Source organism: Grammomys surdaster, unplaced genomic scaffold, assembly GCF_004785775.1.
Source record: "Grammomys surdaster isolate TR1022 unplaced genomic scaffold, NIH_TR_1.0 191, whole genome shotgun sequence".
Taxonomy (NCBI): domain Eukaryota; kingdom Metazoa; phylum Chordata; class Mammalia; order Rodentia; family Muridae; genus Grammomys; species Grammomys surdaster.
Window position 1 is genome coordinate 9,748,854 of NW_021604636.1, and position 13,172 is coordinate 9,762,025.

The 13,172-nt window shown below is 39.7% G+C and overlaps 1 protein-coding gene across 2 annotated transcripts in view; it reads right to left on the reverse strand.

The window, feature by feature from the left end:
• Gpd2 (glycerol-3-phosphate dehydrogenase 2) overlaps positions 1–13,172 on the reverse strand; it is a 130,462-nt gene that overhangs the window by 69,422 nt on the left and 47,868 nt on the right. For both annotated transcript variants that reach the window (XM_028769244.1, XM_028769242.1), the window contains exon 3: positions 10,584–10,755. In XM_028769244.1, the coding sequence (XP_028625077.1) occupies positions 10,584–10,755 (172 nt within the window). The remainder of the gene's footprint in view (positions 1–10,583; positions 10,756–13,172) is intronic.

Genomic DNA, 13,172 nt, shown 5'->3' on the forward strand with positions numbered 1-13,172 from the left:
GGAGGGAGGGACGGAGGGAGGGAGGGACGGAGGGACGGAGGGAGGGACGGAGGGAGGGACGGAGGGACGGAGGGACGGAGGGAGGGAGGGAAACTGGAAAAGGCTTGGAAGTTTCCAGCCTTGTCACAGGCAGCTTGTCACTGGAGGATGGTGAGAAGGGTATGTGTTATTGTCCTGAAAGGGGGTGACCAGGAGCTTTTCATTACACTGGAGCATTTAAATCCTGTCCTGAAGGCCACTGTTAGTCATGACAGCAATCACTGGATATCCTCAAAAGGGAAATGTCTCTAAGAACATGCTTACACGTCTAAGACCAGTTTTAGCTAGCACACTCCATTAAATTAATAAGCATGAGACCTGCAAATCTTGTACTCTGCTTAGTCCTGGCTGTCCATTTCCAGGAACCAGGGCTTGCCTGGGCCAACTATCTTTAAGGCAATTTTTAATTTGTTTTTCCCCCAGAAGTTCTGAGAAATTGTTTGGTGAGGCACTGCTATGCTTCCCGACAAGGGTATCACTGAAGTGTTTACGATGACAAAGCTGATTGTGGTTCTAGAAAGTTCCTTGGGTGAAGGCATAGGGATGGGCCTGGGGAATTGCTACTAGCAGACCTGAGGCTCACAAAGTGAGCCAAAGTGTAGCCAAAGCCTCTGGCCTCAGGAGGCAGCTCTAGCAAGAGTGTCTCGGGTTCCCCTGCTATCAGGGTAGACTTTTCATTCCCCAACTCTTTGTGCTGTTATAAGAATTAGCAAGCCACCTCAGAGGAGCAGGTATTCTAGGATATTTAAGGTCAAGTTATTCATATGTATTTACATGAGAAACCACAGTAAGTAACAATGAAATTTAAAATAAGCCACTCAGTTACACCAAGCCCTTCTCTGCTACTGTTATCTTGTCAAATTACCAAACCACCCAACAGAATTTCTGAAGAGAAACATGATTATTTTTCCCAAAACATACAACAAGCATAGTTTCCAAAAACAACTGCCACATCAGTGTATTAAACCACCATGTAAACTAAGAGTAGTTTAAACTACAGAAGAAAGGAAAAAAAAAAGCCTAAAATCAGAACCTCGACATTTTCAATGACTCATGTATCAAATGCTCTGAAATTCGCAATTCTGCTGGATGGGAATAAAGAAAAGAAATAACACAAAGTCAAAGCATGACCAGAAGCCTCAGCTGATTCTATGACTTCATTCTTTGATTACTTACCTAAAATGTTTATTGTGTTTGTGTACGTGGGCATATGCTTGTGTATGTATGTGTGTGCATGCGTGTATGCGTGAGTGTATGCACGAGAGCGTGCATATGCGATTGTGTGTTGATTTGTCAGTGTTAGACCTCACTATGTTTCTCAGACTTCCCTGTAACTCATTATGTCGCCCACTAGAAACACTTCCTGCACTGGCCTCCAAGTTCTCAACACTGGGCTCCAACTTGCTTTTTCATTTATTTTCTGTGGTTTTTTTTGGGGGGGGTCTAATATTTCCCTCCCTCAGAGATTTTAAATTAAAATCTTATTATTTTAAGAATAAGGTAAAGGAAATGGGAGGGAGGCCTCTTTACCCTAATCAAATAACTGAGTGGCATTTTCCACGCAGCACTCAACCCTTGTGCTACAAAAGACAGGTTTGAAGAAATCAAAACATGCTTTCAAGATGCCTAGAGCTGAGGATGCTGGGAATGACTGTCCTTCAGAGAAGAAAGACTGATCTCCACACCCTAGACCGGTAATTAGGTTCAAGGATTTATTTTATGTGTACGAGCGTTTTGCCTGCATCTGTGTATATACAACACATGTGTGCCTGTCGCCATGGAGGAAAGAAGATACTGTCAGACTCTGGGAAGTTACTGATGATTGGCAGCTGCTGTACAGGTGCTAGGAGTCAAACTTGGGTCCTCTTGAAGAACAGTCAGTGAGTGCTCTTGGCCATTGAGCCTTCTCTCCACCCCACAGCTCAAGATGTTGTAAGAAGGAGTTTAGTTCTCTCACTTTGCCTCCCTCCTTTCTTACCTTTTTTAGGTTATTTATGTATTTAATAATGCAAAGCAATAAGCCCTACCACTGTTGAGGAGAATGAAAACAATACCGAATGCTAGCATCTCTCTGAGGTTATTGTTATTATCATTATTATTATTATTATCATTATCATTAATTTTAGAGGGTGGTCTCCGCAATTCCACAGCGATAAAATCTTGAGTGAAATCTCAGGCAGAAAGATGATTTGTAAAGAATCCGGTCAATGTAAAAATCTACCTTTCGTTCATCTTCATCCCATCTGTTAGCACACTGACTGAAGCCATACCTTCCAGGCAGGGTGAGTGGTGAGCACTAAACCCAGCTCTTCTGGACTACGTGAGGCTCTCTAGCTATTTCCAACTAAATCAACTCACGGAGCAAGACAGTTGGATGAACACAAGGGAAATAATTACAACCTTAAGGGAGAAGAAATGATACAACATTTAACTCTCACATCATGGAATAGAACAGAAGTATATTTTAATATCTTTTACTGATTATCTTACTATGCACGAAAACAAGCTCAATATAATAAACGCAGAGATGCAAAGAGAACGAAACCCTCCTGTAACTACAGCACTCGGAGATAACCACAGTTGACATCTGGGTGTTTAAACGGTCACATTTTCCCATGCACTTCTATAACATGTATATGTGCATATGTACAGGTTTGCAAAGACTAGATCATAGCTCATTTAAAATTTTTCCATTTAAAATTGTTTATTGTAAATACATTGCACATCAATAAATATTGTATATAATTTTATTTTAAAAGCATTTGAAAGTATTACACTAAATGTTTACTATGATTTATTTATTCAGTTCCTTATTTTGAACATCTGGCTTAGTTTCTTTTTTCACTCTTACAGATTCTACTTTTCTTTAAATTCCCTGAATCCGTAATTATGTCATTAGGATAAGTTTTCAGAGATATGATTGTTAACATTTGTCAAATGGAACTAATCAGAGACACCAAGGCCATGGCATACAAGTCAAAAAGTTAAGGTCCCTTGTTCCTTATACTATAAGCACAAGCACCAAATCTGCCTTCTGCACGAGAAAAGATGGGACAGTCTTTCTTTACAAATGTTGGGCACTGGTTTGCGTTTCCAAGAACCACTGCCATTACTAATAAAGACTACCCCAAAGGCCGAGTGTTCTTATGAAGGACTCATTTCTCCAGGATAAGACCCGAGTGAAGCTGTATAGTAACCCAGGCAAGTCAAGGTCAGGATTCAGCATTTTGCCTGGTATTTTCTGATAGTGAATGTTAGCCTTGTTTAGACTTGTTAAATATTAGATATTGGTTATTTTAATGCCTCTGTCTATGCTCATATAATATATAACTAATATATAACTGTAGCATATACATATCATTAACACATTTTGTGTTATTTAGATATACATACAATATTAAGATTACAAAGTTGTGTTTAAAAGCTAATACTGTAGTTTCAAGAAATGAGAGCTGCTGCTGTCACTTCCTCCTTTTATCTTGTTATAAAAATATCTGGTGTCAAATTGGGAGAGGTGGGGTAATCAGTAGACAAAATAAAAATAATGCAATAGTCAATGAAAACTTAGATTAATTATTAAGTGTTTTATATATGTTGCCATAATCTTGCTGTGGTTGAATCTATAGCCTGTATACATTTGCTATACATACACATACACATACACATATATATATGTGTGTGTTGTTCTTCCATAATATTCTTTTCCAACTTATAACACATTTTACTTATTTTCTCTTCAGTTACATACAGGTCTACCTGATTTTCAACAACTGACTACATTCCCTGATATTTTGTTATCATAAATAATGCTATAAATAAAATTCTGGGAGTCAGGAAAGTGTGTCAGGAAGTGGAAGTGTAAATCATACAAACTGAGGTTGATCCCTAGAATCCACATAAAAAGCTAAATGTAATGACATAAACTTGTAACAGCAGCTTTCCTACTACGGCCACACATTCACATACATGTACACAGTGACACAGAGAAATGAATACATACATACATACATACATACATACATACATACATACATATGCACATACGTAGGTACATACATATCTTTTCAAATACCAAAGATTTAGTTAATGTGGTATTCCACAGCCACCTTTGCACAACTCCTCCTTTCTTCATTCAAATAAAATTATTTAAAAGACATGGTTGATTCAAAGTAAGATAAACACTCCATGGACCAGTAATGCCGCACAGTGTTTGGTAGGCTCAGAATCTGGGATTATGTTCCTAAAGGGTAAGGAATATCACTATCCACAGTGGGTGAAACAAAGGACTCAGCCTCTGAGAGCTGAGTCTGAAGAAGCTTTCTCCACTTTGTACAGGAAGTTGGCAAGCTACTCCTGACCATTGTGGACAGCTGGGGACTATCTGCTGGGTCACAGACGGACGCAGGAAGATAAATGCAACCCAGACCACACCACCAGAGTGATGGCCTCAGTTGGCTCCACAGATGGCCAAGATCAACACAAGGCAGAAGACTCAGTGATAGGCAAAGTCCCAGATAGATTTTAAAGACAGTAGCAACTAAATCTAGAAACAGAACAGAATAGAAAACTCATAATTTCCTGATAGACTCAGGGGAAAGGAGAAATCATTACCGACAGCTATGAGCCAACTGGGTAACCCACCAGCTCCAATGGATAGTCCTGTCCAATGGTCACACAGGTAGCCTTGATTAAATATAATGGGCCATAAAACAAAAGTTATGCCAGGCAGTGGTGGTGCACGCCTTTAATCCCAGCACTTGGGAGGCAGAGGCAGGCGGATTTCTGAGTTCGAGGCCAGCCTGATCTACAGAGTGAGTTCCAGAACAGCCAGGACTACACAGAGAAACCCTGTCTCAAAAAAAAAAAAAAAAAAAAAAAACAAGAAACAAAAAAGTTATGAATCTAGGAAAGAATGAATGAGGCGGGAGGAAGAGGGATTGATAATGGTGAGAGATAAGAGTAAACAAGAGGAGAAGCCATCCATACTGCATTATACACATGTATAAAGTTGTCAAAGAACAAAGTCTGTCAATAATTAAAAGAAACAGAATCAACCTAATATGATGGACAGAAAGAGAAGAAAATAAGCAGAATGGAAAGGTTAAGTGAGTCCAGAGTGATGGCTCACCAGTTAAGGGCACTTACTACTCTTCTAGAGGACACAGATTTAATTCCCAGCACCTATACGACAACTAACTATTACCTGTAACTCCAGTTCTAGAAGATCTGACACCCTCTTCTGACCTCTGCAGGCAAAATACCCATACACTAGAATAAACTAAAAGTAAATAAAATTTTTAAAGGTTAATGAATAGGTAGAACCTAGTTAAATAAAATAACTGTTTACAATAGACAAAACATTGAAAATATCTGGAATTTAAACTGGACGTGGTTTTGCATGACTCTAATTCCAGAACTCAGGAGGTAGAGGCAGGAAGATCAGAAGTTCTGCTATTTAGCTAGCTCGCAGTCAGTCTGGACTACATGAATTCCTAACACAAACTATTTGAAGTTTTGCCTGTCTGATCCCTGACAAAAGAAATCACTACAGTAAAATGGTGTTAAAGGGCAGATGTAGGGTCTCACACCTTTAATCTCAGGACTCAGATGACAGAAGGAGCCAGAGTTCTAGGACAGTCTGGTCTACAGGGTGAGTTAGTTCCATGACAACTACAGCTATGTAGAGAGACCCTGTCTCAAACAAACTGACAAACAAAAAAGAAAAAAGAAAAAGAAGGAAGGAAAGAAGGGAGGGAGGAAGGGAGGGAGGGAGGGAGGGAGGGAGGAAGGAAGGGAGGACAAACAAGTTAAAGCTAAATTTCCAAAATAGTGGTCAGAGACTTGCAGCATCACACCATTTCGAGTGTCTGGCAAGCAATGAGCTAACTTTCTGCAGTTTCACGCCTTGAAATGCAGCTTCCCCCACTCTCCTAGTTTATTTTCTATTGCTGAAATAAAAATCTGACAAAAACCAACTTATGGGAGCAAAGGGCTTATTTCATTTTATACTAAAGAAAGAACTCAGAGCAGAAGCCATAGCAGAAGACTGCTTTGCTCAGCCACCTTTTATTTTTATTTTTTTTAACAGCAGAGGCCCATCTGCCTAGGGGATGGTACCAACTATAGTGGACTTGGCTCTCCACACACAAGCTCATAGACCAGTCAGTTGGAGCCAATTCCTTTATTGAAGTTCCCTCCTCTCAGGTGATGATTTATGTCAAGTTGATAAAAACTACCCACACACCCTGCCCTCAGAAACATTGAGGAAGGATACTAAAGCATCATATAGGTCTATAGGCCCCAGAATGAGCCATGTTCAAGGCTCTCCCTCTTTCACAGATTTTTCTACAATTCATAAACATTTGCTTATGGAAAAGGACCTATTGCCCTCCAATCATCCCTGAATATCTGGATATTTCTCTGTAAAGTTATGACACTTGTTGAAAGTTGAGACTAAATAAGCAATGACACCAAAATTTGAGTCCAATTCATCCCACACCTATATCCTCTGTCCTTAATACGCTGCACAGCCCAGACTTGCAAGAAGTACAGTGAAACCAACAGTGGCCACCTATGCACCTCCTATGAACTAGACTAGAAATACCTGTGCACTGTTTTGTTTTTAGGGATTCTTTAAAGATTTTTATGTGTATGCCTTTGTGAGTTCATACACACCCACATGTGTGCCAAAGCCCATGAAAGGCAGAGAGAGCATCAGATCCTTTGGAGCCACAATTCATTCATGTACTGGGAATCTAACCCAGGTCTTCTAATAGAGTAGTGAGCCGTCTCCCCATCTCTCCAGCTGCTTGCTTTTAGGCTTTTCAAACATGGTCTGAAAACTTTGAGCCACTGACCCTCCTGTCACCAGTCATCCCCCACCACTCTGGCTCTAATAAGCATTTTCAAATAAGACACAACTATGTGAACACTTCTCCAGCAAGAGAGTCTTTTCTGCATTTTACACAGAAACACAAAGCTAAGTTTTGTTAAGTTAGACTTTCAACCAATAATGTCCTGGATGGTCTCAGATACACACAGGTAAAGTCACATCAAACGAAAATAAAAGGGAAACACCTGAGAGGGAGACTGCATGAATCAGTCTCATCATTTCTGCTTCCTTGGGGGCAAAGCCCCCACCAAGGAGCCTGGGAGCCGTCGTACTTCGGCTCAGGAACTAGCCCCAGATGTGTTCAACAGTGAAGCCATTACTATTGATCCTAGACCTGCAGGAGAGCATGAGCCAAACTGTGCCTGTTATGTTTATGAAATAATACTCCCAAATGAAACAAATGAAAATTGATTCCCAAGAAACTACAGAGGATGAGAATGTAATAAATGAGCATTAGGAAGAGTCCACAACTCCTCCGCCGCAGCCTTCGTCTATCCGTTATTGGCACCGCAGCCTTCGTCTATCCGTCACTGGCACAGGATTTTATCTCAAAGCTTGTGCAAACATTTCTGTAAAAGCCCTTTCACATCTACTGGTTTTCCCCCAAAACTTTGATGCCCTGAAAAAAATCTAATTATTAGTGGTAACTTTAAAAGATCACAGTAATTTATTTTTGTCAAATGTGACTAAAGATTAATGGATACAATCAGGAATAATTTGGTAAAAACATATCAAACACAGAGAAAGCAAAATTTGTTGTTAAGTGAAGCATCAAATATAATAAAAGAGCAAATTCCATGAATGAACAGCAACAATGTGCAATTCATTAACCAAAGGCCCATGGTTATTTCACACTTCAGAGGGCCACTGATATAATCAGAAACCACAGTAAGAGTGTAAATACAGACTACCTTCAGCACCTCCTTGTATGTTTTAATTATCAACATTATGCCCGTCCCCTCTATAAATCATAAACCTACAAAAGACATTCAACTAGTAATTCTAAGATGACAATATGTCACAAAATACTAAATGTGTATCATTTTATTACATATCAACTAGAAAATTCATGGAAACTCTCATCATCATCATCAGTATCCCTACCCACAATACCTCAATCACTAGTGCCTTCTTCATTGCTCAAAGAAAAAATGCATAGTTCATATCTACTATTTCTCATAATGGTACTCAGTTCATAATGGTAGTATTTTAAAACAAAAAAAATAAGGCTGGAGGTATAGTTCAGTAGTGATTGATGTCCTCAGCAGGCCCAAGGCTCTGGATTTAGTATCCAGCACACACACAAAAACACAAAAATAGCCAGACATGCTGTCACATGCCTGAAACCCAAGCATTTGGGAAGAGGCTAAGTCAGGAAGATCTAAAGTTTGAGGCCAGGCTGGGTGACCCAGCCAGATATGTTTCATAAACAAGTATGTGGAAAGTGAGTCAGACACCCGTCATCAACCTTTGTACTCCGTATGTATGGCATACACACAAATGTACATGCATGCATAACACACACACACACACACACACACAAACACACACACACGGAAGCAAAGAAAGCTTCATCCACTCAGTGAAAGAAAATAAAGCAGCATTTTCCACTGACAAGAATGAATGCCAAACACAGGAAAAAACTTAATAGATTGCTTTTTGGAAAAAAAAGCACATTATAGAGGAGTAAGCATGATTGTCCTTGTCTGTGTTTTTAACTAAACACAGAAAATACACAAAAGAGAACAACAGGTGACACTTCTCCAAAGGGAGAACAGAAATAAGAAGCCTGCAGTTATGTTTCATCCCAACCCCCTCATGATCCTCTAACCACCGTGGCTTTCCTATGTCTCCATCTCTACTACCCTGTCCTCATTCAGCTCTAGACCCTTCTCTGTTTCTGTAGAATACTTCATTTTTTTTTCTATTTAGTATTGATAACTGGTCAGTTTTCAGTTCAAATTCTAGTCTACTACTTTCTCTGCTTCTTGACAATACTAGATGTGCACACAGACATTCCCATCCCCCCAGCCCTCCTGCCTCCCGAACATAAGTGGAACACCGCACACTCCTTCTATCTGTTCTAGACCAGTTCTAAGTGCAGGGTCCCTTTCTTCTGTTACACAACCTTTACCCCTGTTTCTGGCTCTGGGAAACGAACTTCATCTTCCTGTGAAAGCTAGGGCACATGTGTGATTCACAGCTCTTTCTGCATCTTCTCCAGGACAGTGCTGCAGCCTCTCTTCTTCCATGACCTGCATGTTAAACTTCCACCCTGTAGTGGTGGCCTTCTGGATCCCACTTCTCCACAGCACTTATCTCCGTGTCTCTGGAGAGTCTGTGCCCATCTCTGCTCCTTCCAAATTACCAACCCCTTCTTCATCTTCAGGATGCTAAGAGGCCTAACTCAGGAAAATCAAGGCCAGTCAGCTGACACACTTTCTGCCTCTCAACTCTTTCCTCACAATCTTTCCTGCTGGCCTCAGTGGCCCAAGTTACTAGCATGCACTTCCTCCAGTATATTCCATGCATTGCCCCCAGCATACTTCTTCAAACCAGGTCCCTATCTGAAAGCAATATTTGCCTATCAAGCTGTTACATGTGTCACTAGTTTTTTCTGCTCCTGATCACTCTGTCAATAAGGATATGCATACCTAGCCCAATAGTGGTGGCACATTTCTTTAATCTCAGCACTCGAGAGGCAGAGACAGGTGGATCTCTGTGAGTTCCAGGCCAGACTAGTCTACAAATTGAGTTCCAGGACTGCCACCAACTTTGTTACACAGAGAAACCTTGTCTCAAAAGGCCACAAAGAAAAAAAAATCCATGCCTACTTATACGTTTATAACACCTCTAACTGAAAGGTACATGCTCTCTGTAATGTGAACTGTGCACAAAAGCTCCTCAAAGGCTCTCTGATTAAAGATCCTCTGTGTATTCTCTCGTAGTGCCTCCTACATGACTACGAATGCAGTAAGTACTCCAAACATTTACAAAACTGAAATTAAAAGAATGATTATATATATTTTTATAAATCGAGAAAATAACTGAAGAGGAAAAAAAAAGGTTTCCTGACTGACTTCTGCTAGACAAAGGACTCTCTTTGGCACAGAAGATTGTCACCTATAATTCTTTGGAGTAGAGTAATTGCAAGCACGATATCTATCTTCCCACTCTCCTACCCAGGTTGGCCGGTAAGCTAAGCTCAAGTTGCCAGTGAGAACTGTAAACTGCTCTTCCTACCTGCTTTAGCATGTTTGAGTAAAAGTTCCTTCAAACTCTACAGCGTAATCGGAGGCATGACATTCTATGAAAACAGGAGTCAATGTGGTAACAAGAGTAGACTCTGGTATATCTATATGTTAAACAACAATCTATAAACAGAAAAATACTTAGGCTACATGGTGTACATGAATAAATTTTCAGGAATACAGAGTTTTATTTTCAAATAAATCTGTGGAAATTAAATATATATTTATAGTTACATTTAATTTTAAAACTGCTGTGAGTGCCTAGATTTTGAAAGTTACAAGAATGTTTCAGGAAGGATCGAAAATTAGAGAACACCAAGATAAATGTGATCTTATGAGTCAAACACTGTCAGCATTCACAAGGAGGAAAGACAATCAAAGTTTTGTTTTTCAGGACTCACCTCTGGTGACGGCATCTAGTGCACAGCCACATCCTGTGGCTCCTCCTCCAATAACAAGAATGTCAAATTCCGATGTGTTCCGCAAAGTCATGAGCTGAGCTTCTCTGGAAGGAGGCTCCGTGTTCACAGGCTCTGTGAAGCACTCCGCTGCTTCCACATAGGCCAAGCTCACCTGGGGGAAAGCAGACAGCTTGGGGTCACACTTCACGAATGTCAGTTTAGCAAAACATACAGTATACTGTGAAGAAATTCCTAATGGCGATGAGGATGACCAAGGCTAGCCCACAGTCCAAACGAAGTCATGGGATTTCTTTATGTGGGTCTCAGTTTTTTTACCCACAGTACACCTGGTTGCAAATGCAACTGGGTTTTATATATAGCAACATTTAATTATTTCTACCACTGTGTAACAATTCCCAACTGCTCTACATAAACCAATTTAAGGAAGCAGAAGGAAGTATTTTACCCAGTTGCATCAAACCATTCAGATAAGATTTTAAAATATAGAATATCATGTGAAAGGGGAAAATAACACTCTATAACCACTGTGCATTTTCTTAAAAAGCATATATTTCTTGTTCAATTCTCATGACAAAAATATGCTGTTGATTTTGATTTGTCAACTTAAATCAACATAATCAAAAATCTGCTTAGCATAAGTTAGCATCTTGTTTAGATAAATCTACTACTCTCAATGGAATACTTTTCAAAGATTTTAACAATAAATTGGCTTATCAAATATATAAATGTAATATAAAGATTCCCTATGTTTACAGTGCATTATTTAGCTTGTTGAAAGCTTAATAGTAATAATAAAGCTAGGCATAATTTCATTACATTTTTTGCTTCTTGCTTTTTTTTTTCCAAAGTGCTTGCCTAGTATTTGTTGTAGAAAGCATCAGATAAACCCACTACAAGTATTTGTAAGACTCTTTGATCTATACCCAGGACAACCACAAGCAAAAAGGATTGGGTCACTGTGCTGACCAACATCTACCGTTCCAACACTAAGGAAACTAAGGCAGGAAGGCATTCTAGGGTTAACAGTGAGTACAAGAGCTACCCTGCATTACATGGGAGATAGATAGACAGACAGACAGACAGACAGACAGACAGACAGACAGATCACAGTGCCACAACTAGAATTCAAGGTTAAACATACAGAATAATTGGCTGGGCACACGCCTTTAATCCCAGCACTTGAGAGGCAGAGACAGGTGGATTTCTGAGCCAGCCTGGTCTACAGAGTGAGTTCCAGGACAGCCAGGGCTACACAGAGAAACCCTGTCTTGAAGGAAAAAAAATGTAGAAAAATTTACCACAATGAAGAGGATTGATCTATGTGTCTCCATTAGATATCCAAAGACCACAAATCCTGCTTCTCTATTGCATCACAAGATCAACACAATGAAGACTCTTCTACTTCTTCTTCTTCTTCTTCTTCTTCTTCTTCTTCTTCTTCTTCTTCTTCTTCTTCTTCTTCTTCTTCAAGTCACCTATGAAGCTCTGAGTGATCAGGCCCAAGTTTGCTCAAGAAGAGGAGCTCTCGGGTCTACTGAGAATGGATGTTTCGTTGTATCTAACAGAAGGCTTGGAATTGTTTATGTAGCCCAGACTGACCCCAGTCTGACCTCAGAGATAAGATTTACAAGTGTTTACCAGCATACCCAGCTGTGGTCACTACTCTTACATGGGGATTATTCCCTCTCATTCAAGACAAGGAATACTTTTTTTTAAAATTCAGATAAAAATAAAACAAACTATTCTGTATAATTGAATTAATTACCATCAAGTCAGTTGTATTTCTATGATAATAAAGCCAAAAGTCTAGAGAAAGTTAGAAAAACCCTGTCTTGGTCCACAGAGACCCAGCTTGATTCTCCACACCCCCTGTCTTGGAAGTCTGACAAGCTGAGTTCAATCTCCAGGACCCATGTAGGAGAGGAGAACAGACTCCAGCAAACTGTCCTTTGACCTTCTCGCACAACATGGTATACTAACTTTTAAATTATTAATTCAAGTGCTAAAACTTTTTTAAAATCCAATTCTGCTTATGACTCCTCCTGTTTGTTTATTAATAACTGTTTCCTCATGTAACAAGCCAAATTAGATAAAACTCCTAGGTTCAGTGAAGGACTGGACTCTTCTAGCTATGGTCTTAGTCTTCCTCAGCTAATGAGAAGGAAAACAGAACAGATAGAGAGATAGTATGTGCATATGGATACATATAGTCTTGCATACATACATACATACATACATACATACATACATACATACATACATACATACCACATTTGTAGAAAAAGCAAATGCCGACATGGGGGTTGGGGGCAGACTATGACCACTGGGAGGGAGGGAGAACTGCACCATGACAGATGGGAAGGATTTGGACATGGGACTGACAAGTGACTAAACCGCCAGAGCGTTTTCACACATCAACAGAATTGCTGACATTTTCTGCCTTGTAAGTTTTCTAGAAATAGTTGAGAAATAAGTTTAAAGACCATATTATGGTATAGTTCATTAGAACTTGTTAATTCTAAAAACTCCCTCTTCAGGTCTAACCGTGAAGATTGAACTAGCTCATCT